Source organism: Saccoglossus kowalevskii, chromosome 18, assembly GCF_978046115.1.
Source record: "Saccoglossus kowalevskii chromosome 18, keSacKowa6.1, whole genome shotgun sequence".
NCBI classification, from domain to species: Eukaryota; Metazoa; Hemichordata; class Enteropneusta; family Harrimaniidae; genus Saccoglossus; species Saccoglossus kowalevskii.
In genome coordinates this window covers 15,010,238-15,030,260 of record NC_140658.1, presented here as the reverse complement: position 1 = coordinate 15,030,260, position 20,023 = coordinate 15,010,238, and the positions used below count along the sequence as shown (strand labels likewise).

Here is a 20,023-nt window from a genome sequence, read left to right as displayed (position 1 = left end):
CTTCAGTTTATTTGATTTGCTTTTTTACGGTAGCTCTGAGCGGGACTCGAATCCACTGTCTTTTCAAGCTAATTTTGTTTTATTTTGATGGCACGCTTGTGTACCACGCCACAACGTTGGTCGTTAAGTGGTGTTCATTTTTATAACTACTCGAGTGTTCCGATGAGTTGAACGGAAAAGCCAAAACGATTGCTGGTTTCTGATCGCTTCGGTTCTGGTGAGTGTGTATCTAATGTGATTCGAACCCATGTCATTTGTATTGGGCGTTTTTTTATTTCCCATGTTGGCTACGCTGTAATATGCAACCACTTCTCCGTTTTAATGTAATTTTGAGAGTGTTTAATGATGTCTTCCTCACCCGTCACGCCATGACCCAGTTTCAACCACACGGCCATTTTGCAACACAGTGCGCGACCCTCGGCGTCACCCGACTGACTATATGATCGTTCTGTTCAACTGTTAAGCTAGGATTTATTACCGTTATTATCATTATATTGTCACAGGAGTTGTTTTACCTTATGTGTAATGTCTTAAGTATCTTTATTGTAATTTGTATATACCAATTCGTATGTACCAGGAAACGACCCCGATTGAAGGTCATGTATTTTGTGACGTCACCAATTCGTGTGTAGGTACGGCTTCTAGATCCGTGCCCGGCACTTTCTTCATAGTAAATAGATATACCCGTAAACCAATTTTGACAGGAAATAGAAGCAAAGTTTAAAAGCTAATTTTTTTAAATCACTTTTTACCAAAAAAGCACATTTTTGTGCATATTTCAAACTATTGTGTCCATAAAAAAATATGCTAACAAAATTTTAAAATTCAAACAATAAGCTTTCTGAAAATATATAGTTTTGTGGACAAGGGAGGTCATCTTGGTTTCCTAATTAACTAATTAAAATACCTGTACAGTAAACTGCATCTCTACCTTAACAAAATCGCGAGTCCTATGTAGAATCACCTGCGACGACCTTTGATGCACAAACATTTATCAAGAGCACTATCTGTCCATGTAGTCCATGATAAAAAAAATATTGTCACCGTAGAGGGCATTGATTTGAGGTCAACATGATCTCCGCCATTGCGCAATTGAATGCATAAAGCAGATTTTACGGGACAAGCTTTCGTCAAATTGAGGAATATCTCTGAGCGAGGTAAGTGATTTATGTTTACGATAATGATGTACTCGTCAGACATTCATTTTTGTGGAGTTACTGATCTCGTGCATTTACCAATAATACGTATGAACAGATTCCTGTGTTGTCTCCGCCGCGTGTAATCCCAACACAAGCGACCATTGTGTATCTTGCTTTGCACAGGTGTAGAATAAGGGGTGGTTATAGTCTCAAGGTAGAACGTTATTTTTATTGATTCAACACAATTATTACGTTCAATATATAGAAACACACGAGAAACATAAATCATATGTCAACAAATATATAGTTACACATGGTGGAACAAATCACGTGACAATATAATATAACAGAATATAACACAACTTGTTAAACAGAACTATCATACAGTCAGTCAGTTGCCAATGGTTCGTTACAACATGTCCGCATGGTTAAAACTATGCCATGGCGTGACACGTGAGGAAGACATCATTCGACACTCACAAAATCAAAATAAAACGGGGAAGTGATCGCACAGGTGGCAAACATTGGAAATGAAAAACCATCTAATATCGGTACACACACCAAAGACTCGAATCACCCTAGATAAGCACTAACCGGGACCAAATCAATCGATTTGGCTTTACCATTCAACTAGTCGAAACATTGAAGTAGTTAGCAAAAAGAACATCAACGTCATGACGTGGTACACAAGTGTAGCGTCGAGATGGAACAGAATTAGCTTGACAAGTCGGTGAGTTCAAGGCCCACTAAGAGCTACAATGTAAAACGTAAATCAAATAAACTGAAACATGTAAAACCATAACAAGTAAACAAGAATGTCTCTATAGGATAATTAACCTCACGAAACGCCACCATATAAAAATAAAGAATAAATAATAACTTGTAATTTTAGAAACTAATTATACGCTTGTTTAAAACAAAATAAATTCCAAATATTTGTTGAGACATTTATTCTCTCAATTTGTAATGGTGGAAATTATTCAAACAAGAGCTGTTTACATCAAAATAAGTTTAAATTTGTTTTCAACACATTGATTCTCTTAATTTAACAACTTGTAATGGCGGAAATTAACTAAAAGACAATTGTTTAAACCAACGTTTTACCACCACTTGTTTAATTTTGATGTTTTCAGTATAAATCACAAATAATCATCAACACGTGTTAGCATTAGACTTAGGTAGAAAATATTTAAAGTGAGTGGACACCTATACATACAAGTGATATACGTCTCGTTGGGAAAAACGAGTGTAGGGGGGGGGGCACTTAGACTTGCTCAATATAACGCTAGGATGGGCGTTACAAATAGTAAATAGGAGTGGGTATGTCATAAAGTAGGAAGTAGAAATAAGCGATTTTTGAATGAGTCACGCAGGTCTGGCTGCAAGGTGTGAAGTTGACAGGAAGAACAAAGTTTGAGGAGATTGGAATAGAGATAATGGCGTGAATAAAAATAATTGGGAGGGAATCCAAGAGACTGTCGTGTGTGGCCTGGGCATTGTTTTTGTTGGGCTTTTTTTTGCGACTGGGTATTAGAGACCAATGTGGTGTATAATTTGTGATTTGGAATGGCGGACGGAATGAAGTTAAATGTGCATATATTTTTCGGGAAAATTTTGGAAGGCTAGTAACAAGTCAGTGAACATCAGGAGGGAGAAACAAAAACGTCCAAATGGTTCTAAATCTTGCCCCCCAAATAATATATCTCCCCTTTTACAATGTATTAAACCCACGAATTATTGAATATTCATGAGCTCAGAAACTGTCATGTCATGAATTAAAAACCACGTTTTCAGAACAAGCTACCTTTGAACTGAAAGAGCTCTACTGTAACATCACCATGCATTTCCAACTCACAGTTTACAATTATGGTGAAGTTCTTTCGGCTGTCATTAACCTTGAATTCAACTTCAACGTGATTGTTTAATACCAGCAAATATATAAACATTTAAATGACTTTGACGTGTTATTCAACATTAAAAAAACAAACAAAAAATCATAGGCCCAGGTTGTTCAGAACCAAAGACAATGTAACTCTGAAAATACCATGGAAAACATTGACCCCGGTAGTTCAGTACAGAACATAATGTGTATACTGAAACAGACTATCTTCCTAGCTATAAACATTGAAATGACCTTGACCTGAAACTCAACATTTTTGAAAAACAATGGCCATAGTAGTTAACATGTCGAAAAAATGAAAAAAAAATATCACAAAAAAATCATAACTTTCACAAAAATAGCGATATCTTCACTAAATGAACACATTTGATTGAGTACAAATCTATATGATAATAGGAATCTCAATCAAGGCAATCTGGCAGACGGTTATAAAGAAGAAATCAAAAATATGCAAAAATTAACAAAAAAACTATTAGTATATTTATTAAAAATAGACACTTGCATTTTTGAATTAGATGCCAAAAGTATTCCCTAAAAATGGAAATTTGGATGTGATGAAATGTAATGAAATGAACTAATCTGACAGAGGAGATTTGGTGTAAATAGCAAGGTGATTAAGCTTAAGGTATGGGAGAAGAAGTCGCTTGAATAATAGTTGACAGACAATCACTGCCCATAGAGACAATCTATACCTGGTATATAAAAAACAACCTGCCACACTGATCAACTTCATGTAAATAACACCGGCCCACATTGAACAAATTTATATTAATACCACAAGCCCATAGTGACAAACTTTACCTTGAGACCTCCTTTATAAAGTTTCACCTGCCCATATTGACCATCTTTATATAAATACCATCTGTCCATAGTGATCAACTTTATATAAATACCACTGGCCCATAGTGACCAACTTTACATAGAGACCTCCGTTCCATAGTGACCAAATTTATTATTATTACTATGACCAACCTTATATGAATACTACTGGCCCATAGTGACCAACTTTATAAAAATACCACCTGTCCATAGTGACCAACTTTATTATAAATACCACCCGTCCATATTGACCAACTTTATATAAATACCACCGGCCCGTAGTGACCAACTTTACATAGCAACTACTTTTATAAATACCACATATCCAAAGTGACATTAATAGAAAGACCATTTGTTTATAGTGACCACACTTGTGTAAACCCCAACTGTCCATTTTTATATAAAGCTCTTCAGCCATTAGCAGCCACTGATGAGCAGATCAAATGCCTCGATGACCATCATTTCTTCAATATATATTGGTCAAATAAAACCGGATGTGAAGGCTAAAATGGGGGATCATTACATATCTAGTGCTTTACACTCTGATAGTTACAATTTATTATTATTTTTGTTTAATGTATGCGGGTATAGAACACAATTGTGATACTGCTGCAATTGCTTTACAAGCAAAATGAAAATGGGAAAAAGATCTTCTGGAGACCATGTTATGACAATGACTTGCATTTATCATTCAAATCTCTGAGCTCGATGTAGTTTTGATGATCTTATTCTTTGTTGTTATTCGTTTGTGTGCAATCAGTGCTTTTCCAAGGCCACAAACATTGTGATAGACAGTACTATGCTCAAAACCATTTCTATTTCTTTTTCTATGATTTCAATGGTTATTTTCTACATGTGTCAACTCTGTTTTTTTGCCTAAAACTATGTCCCCCAAAAGCAGAAAGCAGCGAATTTCAATTGATTCAACATGTACTAGTAATTAGTCGTTCACATAAATCACTGATCATATCACAGCTGAAGTAAAAAAACGAAACGTTTAAAGATTATCTTAATTTCGTAAATGAAAGCTCGAACAAAATGTACAATATCATGTTCAATCATGACTGGTTCAGGAACAAATCACAAATGCACATGTATAAAACAGTACTTCAGGTACAGTACTTAATATATCGCACCAAGATCGAAACCTGATTTAGGAAACAAACCTTTGAAAAAATATGGTTCTGGTGTTGAAAATAAAAATTCACAGATTGTAATAATTGTATTGAAGAATAAATTAATTAAATTGTATGCTGAATACGAGGCAAATTGTCTGCAACCCTTGACACAACCAAAAACTGGCGTTTATTTATACATATGTAAAGATTTCCCCAGCACCTCTTTTTGGTAAGTCTGGCATCATTTCGTTAATTTTGAATAAGCATATACATGTGGAAGGATATGTCATGTATTTTACTTTATTATATCTATATTGAATCAACATGTAAATGTCATCCTAAGCTCTGTAAAGACACACAGAAAACTAGCGTTCTAGCTAGATAAGCTGATCTGATGTCACGGCATACTTTTACTTCCATTCATTACATCTTCTTTGTACCTATATGTAGGTAGTATTTTAGGTTCTGTATAGTAGTAGCCATTTTGTTAGGCTCCATAGTAACACATATACAAAGTATTTTCACTAGCTACTCTATTTGATTAATGTTATTCATGTAAGCTTTTATGATACATATTTGGCACACATGACGAATTGACTGCTAAAATTCCATATATTATATGCTGAGAGATAATTATCGGTGACACATGAATTCTAGACTCAATAGAGACACATGATACATTTGAATCAGTTTGCTATTTTGCTGGAATCATTCTAGTCAGCTATCGTTCTACAATGCCAGTTGATATTTTTGCCCTGATACATTACAGAAGGCTGATATATTGCATTAAGTTAATGTATGCTGTAAATATTCATTGATACATGTATATTGAATTATACCTTTAATCGTTTAATTCAGTACACTAAAGTCTTAGATTTGTTTTCTTTTGTTTTTGCAGGTAAAAATGAAGTTGCTGTCAATGTATTGATGAAGAACACTTCAATAGTATTGAAGCCATTCCAGTGAAAACAATGTCTCGCCATCTGAAACAGCACATGATTACACATACAGGTTTGAAGAAATTTCAGTGCCAGGAATGTGAGAAGTGTTTTAGTCGGCCCAGCTATCTAAAATTGCACATGCATACACATACAGGGCGGAAACCATTTCAGTGTAAGCATTGTGACAAATGCTTTTCTTGGCCAACTTCTCTAAAACGGCACATTGACAGACATCTTGGTTTGAAGCCATTTCAGTGCAAACAATGTAAGAAGTGTTTTACTACACAAGGCCATCTAAAACAGCACATGGGTACACATACAGGATTGAAGCCATTTAAGTGCAAACAGTGTGAGAAGTGTTTTACTCTGCCTAGCCATCTTAAAGATCACGTGCTCACACATACAGTTTTAAAGCCATTTCGGTGTAAGAAATGTGACAAATGCTTTACTTGGTATAATTCTCTAACACGGCACACGCGCAGACATCATGGTGTGAAGCCATTTCAGTGCAAACAATGTGATAAGTGTTTAACCACGTCTCGCCATCTGAATGAGCACATACATACACATACAGGAGTGAAGCCATACCAGTCCAAACAATGTGAGAAGTGCTTTACTCAATCTGGTAGCCTAAATCAGCACATGGTTACACATACAGGGTGGAAGCCATTCCAGTGCAGACAACAAGACCAACGTTGTGTTTATTCAAGCAATTTAGAAAAACACATATACACGCCAAATGTCCACTACATAAATGACGCTAACCATGGATTATTGGTTGCGTTAGAATGTTTGAAAAGTCGACAGGAAGATAATACAAGTGCGATTACTAAAGTCAATCAGGGAACAGAAACATTCAGAATGTGCTTTCTTTCTAGAAATGGGAAAGCATTAAAAAAACATAAGATTAAGTTGAGCTACGAAATGGACAATCTACATCAAACAATTGCAAGAAGTGAGGGAACAGTAACCTTCAGACATGTTGTACTTTTCTAATTGTTATTTATGTAAAGGTACTTCGAAGCTCAGATCATGATATTTTGGTTTGAACGTGGTAAAACAGACTACGTTTTTATTGAATGAAGGTGTCTAAATGATGGTATACATCTATATGTATAATTTAAAATATGGTGGATAGCTATCTTGTGTTTTACCGGATAACAGATAGTGGTGTAATAGTCATGTAGTCATGTAAACAAGTTTAATTTTTTGTTAATGTTAATTTACTATACATTATTAGAACAGTATTCCAGTATACCATTGCATACATTCAATGCTATGCAACGAAGGTCAACAACATGCATCTGAGTGTGAGTAAATGTGGAATTTTGAAAATATACATAAAAATGTATATGTATTTATGATATTTCTCATTTTGTTCGCCTTTGTTTTTTATTGTTACACAATTTGTAAGTTTCTTGGCATAGGCACTTAATACCATGTCAATGAATTATTATAAATAACATTCTTAAAATATTACAATATTAGTTCATTATATCACTTCGAATATGGATATTTATGTGTGTGATTTTCTGGAAAGTAAATAAATAAATAATTTTTAATTTTTCTTTAAATATTCGTTTCATTCAAGTACATTTATTACTTTAAATATGACATCAGTTTGACAATCAGCAGCATAATATTATCATTGAATTCCTACCGCCCAATGATGTTTAATATTTTAGACACTCAACGAAACTCCAATTTTGCCAAGTATGTTTGGGAGTTGAAGTAGTTTCACATTCAGGTACTGATATTTTTCTATATGGCACATAAATATGTTTGTATTTGTTATATAACTCCCGGTATAATACTATAAAGTCGTTTGTTTGTATTGTTTGACATACGTCATTGAGGTATATGTGGACGAGCGGCATAATAACCGCGTGTTTATGTGGTTTATATTACGAAGATACCTCAAAGTATGCACGAAGACAGTACTGTGACAGTCTGAGTTATTATTATTATACATCTTTATTGTACATCAAAGTTACATCAAAAATCCTAAAGTTTAGAACAGAATCAGTGAACTTCTTTGTATGGAGTACTGTCAAACCCTGATGGCAGGCATGTTTGATATTATTAGAGAACGCTTATGCACGTAATCATTCCATATTTGGAATTCGAATTTCCTAATATAACTTATGGCGTTACGGTGACAGATGCATACTAATTGATTGTAATACTTATATAAATCATGGTATATATCTTACTACAACACCTTGCAATATTCTGTTTGACGATGCTAATATATCACGTATATCATAAACAGATGTATCAATATATCGAACTGTGACTATGGTAAATGCCGTTATTATAGCATAGTTTACCTTCATCGAATATATGTCCACATTTACCTACATAATGTCGTACTGGTGGAGTAGCCTAGTATTAGTATATCTGTTACACATCAAACACGTGTAACTATCTACATTTTATATTGAGGATAAAGTGCAGACCTTAAAAATGTGTCGTATTTAATCCGTACTTAGCATTGTTTAGCCCGTGCTAAGCGTTCATGCACGTTTTCTCAGCAAGTATTTGACCTCTTAGTCCGTGCTAAGTAGCTGTGCGTGAACACTACTAATATTATATCAGCTTATAGGCATTGTCCAATATTATAGTACCATATACAAATAAACAAGACTTAATCATTCACTACTGAACTTTCTGCCAGTGCACAACTACCACTGCGTATCCATAAACTAACTTTCTACAAAAAAACACATGTTGTACACGTACGAACAAGATAAGTTATTTACATTGCTTAAAATAAATATGCAATAAAAATCGACTTTCAATTGAATGAAAGCACAGTGGTCAACTTATTAATCTACTGCAATAATCATGGAAAGCGATATATATATAATACAATTATTGTTATAATTTGCTATCAATTGATTGAAACGACTTATGAATATAATAAGAAATGTACAAATAGTTCAATTTAACTTTGAAAGTCATTATTGTGGCATATGAAAAAACAAAGCTCTTCTTCTTGTACTGTGGCTACGGCGCTGTTAATACAGAATTGTTGTTCAAATATCCCGATGGAGTGTTTCAATAGATAACATCTAACTTCTGGTCCTAATTGTCTTCTTATCCTAGCTTTAAAACATAGCAGTGCATTTGTAGATTTTCCGTTCTGGCCCTTTAACTTGTCGTATCGTGTTAGATGAATTGCTACCTTGGCGTTTATTAATATATAGCATAATGACTGGTGTATTAATGACACACGTGCTCGTTCTCTCGGTGGACCCAGCAAAAACCAGGATAGCAGGCAATCCAAGCAGATCATCAAGTATACGAGTGAGCGTTTCAAATAGAGTAGACTCGATCATTCCAAGTAAACATGCATCAAATCGTCAATATCGCCACAGAAAGGGCACTTATCAGAGTTAAAAATGCGTGATTTGAAGTGATAACCTCCAGTGGGATAAGCATCATACACGAGTCGCCACTGGAGGTCGCCGCCCCGCTTGAGCACATGAAAGCACATGTATCTGTATAGATTGGTATGTTGTCAAGTTTAAGAGAGAGTAAATCATGCCACACACATGTTTGTTTAATGGGATTTAATTTAATCTAATTTAATGTGATTGAGCTGATTTAAAAACTTGTTTAGTATGCCTCGCTATATTCTATAGAAAGGGTGGATCAATAGAATGTCACGGTTTTCATCCACATGGGCGATTTCAATAGAGTAGTTAACGTCACGTGACTCTTCACTAAGACTGTTTGTAATTAACCTTTTCCATGCTAGTGGTATTGCCCTCATTATAACATTAAGAACAATGTCAAGCACATGTTTAGAATTTTTATTAATAATATTGTGAAGTGTATTTATGTCTTTTTACGTGTTGTTATTTAATAAATCACCCATTTTGTTACGCAAGCCTCACGGAAGTGAAGCATGTCCAATGGTATGTTTTGCAGATAGTGTAGCAGTAAGGGGTTATCTAATAACCGTTCCGTGATAACTTCGCCGTATGTGGTCGGTGATCCTCTTCGTTCATTCAACAATTCACGATAATATACACTTGAACCATTAATCTTTCTTGGGCAAGAAGTAATGAATATTTATATCATTACTTTGTTGCATAAAATAGTCTGTAAGAAGAAAGCAAAGAAGGTTGAGCCCCAAATAAAATTATCTCTGTAAATATTGCAGTCTGAATCAATTTATGCGAGTGTGAAGGTCAATGAGACCTTGACCACCCTCACATACGGATAGGTACACTATATTTCGCTTGAACCAATGACGCCCGTTCCATATAAAGTTTAAAAAGAGATGTTGTATTTCATCAACTATTTGATTGGGTGGCGAGAATGGTATGAGACGATATAAAATTTTAGAAGCAATGATTTGATTAATAATGAAAATTCTACCTCGGTAGGACAGCATTCAAGTTTAGATTTAACTTAACTTAATGCCATTCCAATTCTCTGCCTTATATGCATCGTTATTCCTGAGAAACCTTTAGCCCTTCATTGTTCCATATAATGAATTAATGGTTTATCTGTTCGTGGTTTCCATCTTCCTGCCCTGAGACCATTCGATTTATTAATATTAATTCTTGAGTTTGATGCCTCCTCATATATATGTATCTATTTGCTTAATTTCAGAAAATCGTCGTTGTGTGTGATGAAAAAGCTGACAAAATTGGCATATGCTGTTAAATGTACCGTAATATTATTGGAGTTGCAAACCTTAAGGATGCTGTACACGTTTTTGGTATTGATTTTCTAAACTGATATTTTCATATAAAATATTTACTGAACCACACAAAGCTATATATTGATGGAAAGCTTATTTCACACTGGATATGAAATCGACAAGATAGTGTGTGTATGGACGTGTATAGTCACGTGATCTCTGTGTAAACACAGAAAGCCATTTTCGGTAAAAAATAATTGAACCAATGAATAAACAAATTTAGTGGAACATTGGCAACAAAACAGTTTTTCAGACAACGCTCACCACCATTCCGCGTTAATTGAGATATATATCGACATGATAGTTGGAGAATAAATAATAATTTAGCTATCTTGAAAAAAACAATGCGATCTGGTTCTTTCCGGTATTCAGAAATTAGAACGTAATTTCGAAACAAATAGGAAAATAGAAAAATCCCAGCGCGACTTGAGAGGGAACATATCGAAGAGTGTCTGTGCGAAAAATTAGTATAATGCGTCCACTAAAACTCGAGATCAAAGGCCTGCAGTTGCCGTGAATCGCTGTTTTGTTTCACGGCAAAAACAACTTAGCAGCAACGTATCGTCGGCTAACTCAAAATCCGTTTGTCCCATGGATCAAAACAAACTCATAACGAATAGTCATGGTATCTGTCTGTCATAATCACGCAGATGTGTGGATATGCGTGGTCGCAATTGGTTATAAAGTACGAAATTATGCTCCCGAATCCAATAGGAAACACTGTTTCACGGCGTGACAAAGCCGCGCCAAAATGACGTCATGATTTACATATTCATTAATACGTTGTGGGAGGAGACACTCCTTTTCTGGAAGACTCATTACCATACATTGCCCACCATGGAAGGTCATTCTCTTGCTCAGCTGCTGAACTAATAACCGTGGCTGAACGCACCACCAGAGTCAACTACATGTAGTTTTCTTTCCAAGATTTTTGTTTTGCGAGATGTCTCGACGAAGATCTGTATTATCTGATTTGAATGGCAATGAGGGGGATAGAAGTCACAGCGAGTGCTGAACTGAATCGGGAGATGCGATCGCTTAGGTTTAAAGTTGTCTGTCGATCGGGCGGTGAATTTTCAATTTGTTTGCTCCGTTATTATTTTGTTGATTTGTAAAATAACCTGTTCGCCATAAATCGTGTTTTCCGTTTTTTAGTTCCCAAAACTGTTGACACCACGAGGCCTGAAGTAGACAATAAGAGCGACCTGTCAGTCAGACAATGATTATTTATTTTTTTTTGAAAACAAAGAATGAATGAATGTGTTGAAGAAAAATGTCAAACTTATATGTTGTAAACAGCAATCTTTCAATTAATTCCCACCATTACAAGTAAATTGAGAGAATAAACGTGTCAACAAATATATAAAACTAATTTTGGTGTACCAAAGTACCGCTAAAACGTTAAATATCTACAGTTACAAGTAGTATGACGAGTCACAAAACTGGTTTATTTCACTACTGTACTTTCGATGGGCAAATTACATTTCAAATTGTACAACAACCGGAATGAAAACGTGGAAAATCCGTTGTTTTAATGATCCAAACTGTACTCGACCCTGTATTTCAAATGGCGTTGACGCAGTCAGTAAAAGGTCAGGAAGGTCATCTTTCTGTGTTTATGCTGCTTTATTCACTGTGTATACGTTTGGGAATAACAATTATTTTGTACTCAATTTGAACTGTGTTGCATATGTAATTTTCGTATGCATTCAGTGTACAACTACATACTATTCTTATGAATATTCTTGTTAAGGGCCATAATCATGATCTTATAGTGGATGCAAGTAAACTCTTTTTTTTACTAGGTTTATCGAATTGTCAATATACTGGTATAATATAATAGCAATAACCCCCAGCCGAAGTTGGGTATACCACTTGATATTGCACAATTCACTCTATATATACACTCGCCTGTGGCTCATGCATATACGTCGTGAATTGCGCAATATCTCGCCATCAGTCGGGGGTTATTGCTTAAATATATTGCTCATACGAGTGTTTTTTTCCAAGCATTACTGTTTCTCTGTACTCCGTGACATTCACTAAACAAAGAAATATTTTTTTTTTTAAAAAACACATACATCATTGTTAGTTTTTAAATGTTTCACAACACGTCTTTGAATAGTATCCCCACAATACTTTTTTTTCAAAAGAACAAGAAATGGGTTAAAAAATTGGAGCAACTCCGTGCAAGGCCATGTGATAACTGAACTAGCTGCACAGCAAATTATAAAACACTCGTATACTTTCAACAATGTTTAAATTACTAAAAGAACACCCATATAAATGATATGAACAATTTTACATTACAACCTTGCAACTTTTATTGTACATTTTGTGAATGTTTAATCAATATTCAGGATGATTTTGTATAACAAATATAAAATGTTTTTGGAACTGTCTATTATACTAACTGTCTATAACCTATTCATTATTTAGTTTGTTTTAAATTAGCCAAAATTAATGATAGTACTAATCTTTACAGCTAGTAGTAATTCAAAAATTAAACAAAATTATATTATTAAATATTGAAACTCAAAACATTAGATTTACTGAACAATTTATAAAAGTTTTTTTTTTCACCAATTATCGAATGTCCTAGAATGTTGTGTTAATATCCAATCTTCACGAATTTAAACTACTAAATAGGGTTCACAATGCCCACAAAACACCAATCAAGCTCTCAAAATGCAACTCTTATTAGAATCTTAATCGAAAATATTAAATCATTCTATATTTGTATGCATTTTCTGCACTTACTGGTCCAAATTTGTATGAGATATAGTACTATTATTGATTGGAATCATAAGAATACTCTCTGCAAATATTAATAAGGAATAATTTCGAATGACAAATAGTTTACGCTTAAAACCAGATTAGATCGCAAAAAATATATACTGAGTAAATTATGGTTCTTACATAAAAAGTGTATTTCTTACAACTGCGGGAAAAGGAAAATATTTCGGCAGATTAGATTGTTGAGAATATCTTGGCAGGGGTAGGCCAGTAAAAATACGAAGGTTAGGCCAAATAGTATGAAGATTTCAACAACAATGTCTCGGCAACAAGTGAGGATTCTACTACTACTATGCCGCATTTAGTGTGAAGGTCCCAGAACACTAATTTGCATACAAAATAGATACCTTCCTGCACAATTACCGAAAGTGTGCCAGAATATAATGCGGCAGCTAGACTTACATAATGGAGGTCCTTACCCCAATAGACCCTGGTCTTGATGCTAAAATATATAAATAGGAATAAGAGTATTATGCCTCTTGTTGTCAAATTGATGTAATTGTCACCATACTTGTCCATATAAAATAAGTATCAGCCGCATTTAAAGTTATACATATACTTAAATGAACAACATATTTAACGCATAAATAATTTTAGTTAGCCATTTAGTTAATAGCCACACCGTACAAACATATCACACAAACAAGTAGGCAATATAAAGTTATATAATATAATACAGTAATACTAGTAGTGTGACCATAACATTTGATTAAAAATATTTATATACTAATTTTATTAAATCATCAGAAGTGTACTACATGTCATCGGTGAATTTAAATAGTGTACTGAAGGACAAAACAATAATAATGACAAATATTGTAATTGAACATTTACAAAATACAAATTTACTCACATTTAGGTCGTTGTATAAATTGTCAACAACATGTTAATAAATGTTTTTAAAAATAAACTCTGAACAGATCTAATTAGCATATATTGACTTCACACAAAGGTCAAATATTAACTAGTGTAAACAAAGCATTTTCTATAATGAACTCTGGTTCCAATGTGATGAAAATAAATTCACACAAAAATATTCAAAAGGATTTCAAAACAACTATTTCACCATGGATATTCTGGTTAAATCTTGAAACAGATTAGGGGGATTAAGTGTCAAAACATTAAAATGACTTTTCTTTAACTAAAAAAAATATATTCACAACAATTACGTCATAACTGAAAAATTATTACGCCATATTTCATTAATTATGCAAACAAAATGCAAAATGAAACCGACCGTGTACAAATTACTTGAGTTATCGTACCCATAATTCACGCCAACAACAACGACGACGCCAAAGTCTTCCCCTTACTATACCTTACCTTCGTTTACACTACACTACGGGCAAGGCAATACAACTTTTTTCTAGTGATATTCGGCAGATAATAATAATATCTTAACAATATAACATTATCATGCAAATGATAACACAGACAAATAAAGGGAATAAATGCACTAGTAATAGTATAAACACCGTCATTCAATATAAACAATGTTTGTTTTACCTATTCCATATCAAAATATCTTGACCTCAACGTCACCACACTGTTGGATACAAAACAATGAGTTAAAAAAGTAACACATGCCTGAAGGTTTCTGTGCTCTCAAATTCTGCAATGTTTTGATTGAGCTTAAATATTTCATAGGTCACTGTAATCTCGTGTCTTTTTAATGTCTTCTCATTTCTAGAAAGAAAGCACATTCTGAATGTCTCTGTTCCTTGTCTCAGTTTACTAATCTCACTTGTATTATCCTCCAGTCTAGTTTTCAGATATTTTAACACAACAAATAATCCAATTTTCATCTGGTCTGCATTCTTCATGCATTGACCAAATGGCGTCTGCAAGTGTTTTTCTAGATCGCGTGAATGGGTAAAACACTTATTGTATTGTTTGCATTGAAATGGCTTCATCCCTGAACGTGTACAAATAAGCTTTTTTAAATTACCATGTCGCTTGTACTGGAATAACTTCAACCTTGTATGTGTACGCATGTGCTGTTTTAGATTACTAGACTGAGTAAAACATTTCGCGCATTGCTTGCACTGAAACGGCTTCGACCCTGTATGTATAAGCATGTGCTGTTTTAGACTACCAGACTGAGTAAACGACTTATCGCATTGCTTGCACTGAAATGGCTTCAACCCTGCATGTGTAAGCATGTGCTGTTTTAGATTGCCAGAGTTATTAAAATATTTCTCGCATTGCTTGCACTGAAAAGGCTTCAACCCTGTATGTGTAAGCATGTGTCTTTTTAGACTACCAGACTGAGTAAAACATTTCGAGCATTGCATGCACTGAAATGGCTTCGTACTTGCATGTATAATCATGTGCTGTTTTAGATTACCAGAGAGATTAAAACACTTCTCGCATTGCTTGCACTGAAAGGGCTTCAGTCCTGTATGTGTAACCATGTGCTGATTTAGATTGCTAGACTGAGTAAAACCTTTCCCGCATTGCTTGCACTGAAATGGCTTCAACTCTGTATGTGTCAACATGTGTCTTTTTAGATCAACGGACCGAGTAAAACACTTCTCGCATTGCTTGCACTGAAAGGGCTTCAGTCCTGTATGTGTAAACATGTGTGTTTTTAGACTAATAGACTGTGTAAAACATTTCGCGCATTGCTTGCACTGAAATGGCTTCGAACCTGCATGTGTAAGCATGTGCTGTTTTAGATTACCAGAATGAGTAAAACCCTTCTCGCATTGCTTGCACCAGCATGGCTTCAACCCGGAGTGTTTAACCATGTGGTGTTTAAGATGGCTAGACTGATTAAAACACTTCTCGCACTGCTTGCACTGAAATGGCTTCAACCTTGTATGTGTAAGCATGTGCTGTTTTAGATTACCAGACTGAGTAAAACACTTCTTGCACTGCTTGCACTGAAATGGCCTCAACCCTGCATGCATACGCATGTGCGTTTTTAAACTACTAGAATGTGTAAAACATTTCGCGCACTGCTTGCACTGAAATGGCCTCAAGCCTGCATGCGTACGCATGTGCGTTTTTAAACTACTAGACTGTGTAAAACATTTTGCGCATTGCTTGCACTGAAATGGCTTAAATCCAGCATGTGTAAGCATGTGTTTTTTTAGACTACCAGACTGAGTAAAACATTTTGCGCATTGCTTGCACTGAAATGGCTTCAATCCTGCATGAATAAGCATATGCTTTTTTAGATTACCAGCCTCAGAAAAGAACTTCTCGCATTGCTTGCACTGAAATGGCTTTAACCCTGGGTGTTTAACCATGTGTTGTTTTAGATTGCCAGACTGAGTAAAACCTTTCCCGCATTGCTTGCACTGAAATGGCTTCAACCCTGGATGTTTAACCATGTGCTGTTTTAGATTGCTAGAATGAGTAAAACCTTTCCCGCATTGGTTACACTGAAATGGCTTCAACTCTGTATGTGTCAGCATGTGTCTTTTTAGATCAACGGACCGAGTAAAACACTTTTCACATTGCTTGCACTGGAACTCTTTCTTCTTGAGTTGCACATATTCAGGGTCTAAGTTGACATCAACATCACCTCTACTTTTAGTTGGATTTTCTTGCATTGTATTTACTTAATTATTCATATTTATAAACAATTAACGAAGAAGTTTCTCTTCTCTTAATCCGCAACTCAATTAAAAGTGATGAGGCAATCATCAATACATTGGCAGCATTTGTAGTTTATACCTGCAAAATAACAAATCAAATCTGAGACTCGTTTGTATCTAATGAAGAACATACAATATATCAAAGTATATTCACAGTATGAGCAGCCCAGTTAGCTAAAGCTATGAATATACTATAGTAAACCACGTTTTACTTGTTGCTGACTTTTTCCGAAATGACGGGGTGGCGAGTTTAGTAATACCCCTCCATCAGAATAACGTTGCTGTTGTTGTTGGGTCAAATATTCCCATGCAATGTTTACAATTAATTAAACACCTGAATCTAGAACAATTGTCCTTTAATTGAAAATCAAGCTGGGTTTCGCAAATCATATAGTATATTGAAAAAGGTGTTCGATTGCCTTAACCATTTTTTCTTAATCTACACGTTGTTGTAGTGTGGTCTCCATAGTATTTTTTCCAAATTTTACAGTGCATATACAGCAGTCAAATGGAATCGCGGATGTATTTAAATGCTTATGCGAGGTTCATCAAGGTTCCATTTGTCGACTTTATTATTTGCATTATTTATTAATGAGCTCAGAGGAATTTTCAGCAACGATTCTATATGTTGATTTTACTTACTATATGTGGATGATTTGATTTTGTTTTGATCCAATCCTTAATGGAAACTTGAAGTAAATGCAAATAAAACCACAATCGTAGTCTTCAGGAAAGCGGCACCTTGAGAAAATATAAGACAGGGTGATGTAATGAACAAACACTCAAATCTGTATCTTCTTTTACTGACTTTGGTATCACGTTTTCCTCTACTGGACGTTGGTTTATAGCTCAACAAACCTTGTTGAACAAGCATACAAAGGAATGTTTGCTGTAAAACGTATTTTAACTAAATATAGTTTAATTGACGTACAAGTGTATTTGATTTGTTTGTTATTGTTGAGTAATAAATATTCATGTACGGGAGTAAAGTATGAAGGTTTGATTTAGCGAGAATGTCAAAAAGGCGCATCGGAGATGTTTCAAATATGTCTTCCAATACACAAAACCCTGTTATTTGTGGAGAGTTGGAAAGACTTGTCAGGTTTTGGTTAAGAATTGTATTTACTGTTTGCTTTGCACAACATGTCCTGTTATGGCGCAATTCCAGAAGACGTACCGACACTTCATGCAATTGTTTTAAATGATGTAATTTATTTATGACATGGTAGTTTCTGTGCTCATGGATATCCATTATTTTGTGGGTCGATACATTCTAAAAGGGGCGATATATTATATAAGGCGGCAAGAGAAATGGAGAATTAGCAATCCTTAATCACTGTCTTGTCCACTGTTACAGTACCACGAGGGTCTTCACATAAGTAAAAGGATTTAAGTTACATTTATAGGAGAACAGTTCTCAATAGTATTTACAAATCACATTGTCAGAAACGATGGGCAGGGATTGGATTTAAACACGGGTCTTCATGGTATCTATGTAGACAAGTGACACACAACATCCCAATGGACTGGCTGCTTGCGTTTGCATTTGATGAGACTATACAGTGTGTATATATAAAGATATTCTACATATTTCCATTATTGAGTCACAAATGTCATTAATGTTGCCAATTTAGTGTTTTCTCCTTGTGTAAACTATATGTATGCCGTTATTGTACACCTTTAGTCCCAACAATGTTGATGTTTTGCCATTTGCGTTGACCATATCTGACCAAATGTTTAAATAATTTCTACCATCACAAGTTTTTAAATTGAGAGAAGAAATGCATTAATACATATTCGAGACTTATTTTGGTGTAAACAAGTTGCGTTTAATTGATCTCTACCATTACATCTTTTTTTTTAAATTGAGAGAAAATTGCATTAACAAATATTTGAGATTTATTTTGGTGTAAACAAGTGTTCAATTAAAGCGGGTGGGTTCGTCATCTGCGCACGCGCGGGAATTGAGTGACGGCTATTTGAAACGATTGCATCAGTTGTAATGAGTATATATCTAGTACGATTCGAACCCTTGGCATTTGTATTAGGCGGTTTTTCATATCCCATGTTTGCTACGCCGTAATATGCGACCACTTCCCCGTTTTATTGTGTGAGTGTTTAATGAGTGTCTTACTCACCCGTCACGCCATGACCCAGATTCAATCACATGGACATGTTGGAACGAAGTGCGTGACCCTTGACCCAATGACTATACAATCGTTCTGTTCAACTGTTAAGCTTGAATTTATTACCATTATATTGTCAAGTGATATGTCTTAAGTTTCTTTATTTTAATTTACGTATGCCAATGTGTATAGACCGAGCCAATGAGTCCGGTTGAAGGTAGGTACGTCTTCTGGAAGTGTGTCAAATTGCACGCCACTGGGACAATACACGCGATCTGTTCATACGTATGGTGTGCATACGTATTATTTGTACTTCACGAGATCAGCAACTCTACAAACATGAATGGCTGACGTGTACACTTTAATCACTTACCTCGCTCAGAGATTTCCCCTAATGTAAAATCTGTTTCATGCAGTCAATCGTACAATGGCGGTGATCCCGTTGACCTCGAAGCAATGTCCTTCACAATGAAATCGCCTACAGATGGCGCTCTTGATCACAGGTGTGTATCACAGGTCATCACGGGTTCATTCTGCAAGGGAACACCATTGAGACAAGCATTTACTGTACTATCGGTAATGTATCTTACTTTAAAAATTTTATCTCATCTTGTGTATTTAAAAATCATGGTGAATGAATTGAGATGTTGGAATGTTATTTCAGTGAAAATGGTACCAACTCATAATAAAATAAATGAATGAATTTGACGTAAGATGGAAACGATTAATGTAAATTTGCCAAGTACACTTCCTATGTCTTCTGCAAACAATGACTTAGAAACCACTCTTGTTAACCTGCATGGCATTGTGGAGTTAATCATTTGTTTGTCTCGGGAGACACTTGAATCATTGCACGCAATCC

The 20,023-nt window shown here is 35.0% G+C and overlaps 1 protein-coding gene across 1 annotated transcript; it reads right to left on the bottom strand.

Moving 5' to 3' along the window:
- Positions 1-14,134: 14,134 nt before the first annotated feature.
- Positions 14,135-19,648, bottom strand: LOC146731610 (uncharacterized). Its single transcript, XM_085493158.1, has 3 exons — positions 19,535-19,648; positions 17,678-17,776; positions 14,135-17,114 (listed from the first exon to the last, which is right to left on the bottom strand). Exon 3 carries the CDS (start codon positions 16,988-16,990, stop codon positions 14,999-15,001), a length of 1,992 nt encoding a protein of 663 aa, XP_085349284.1. The 5' UTR covers positions 16,991-17,114; positions 17,678-17,776; positions 19,535-19,648; the 3' UTR covers positions 14,135-14,998.
- Positions 19,649-20,023: the final 375 nt, after the last annotated feature.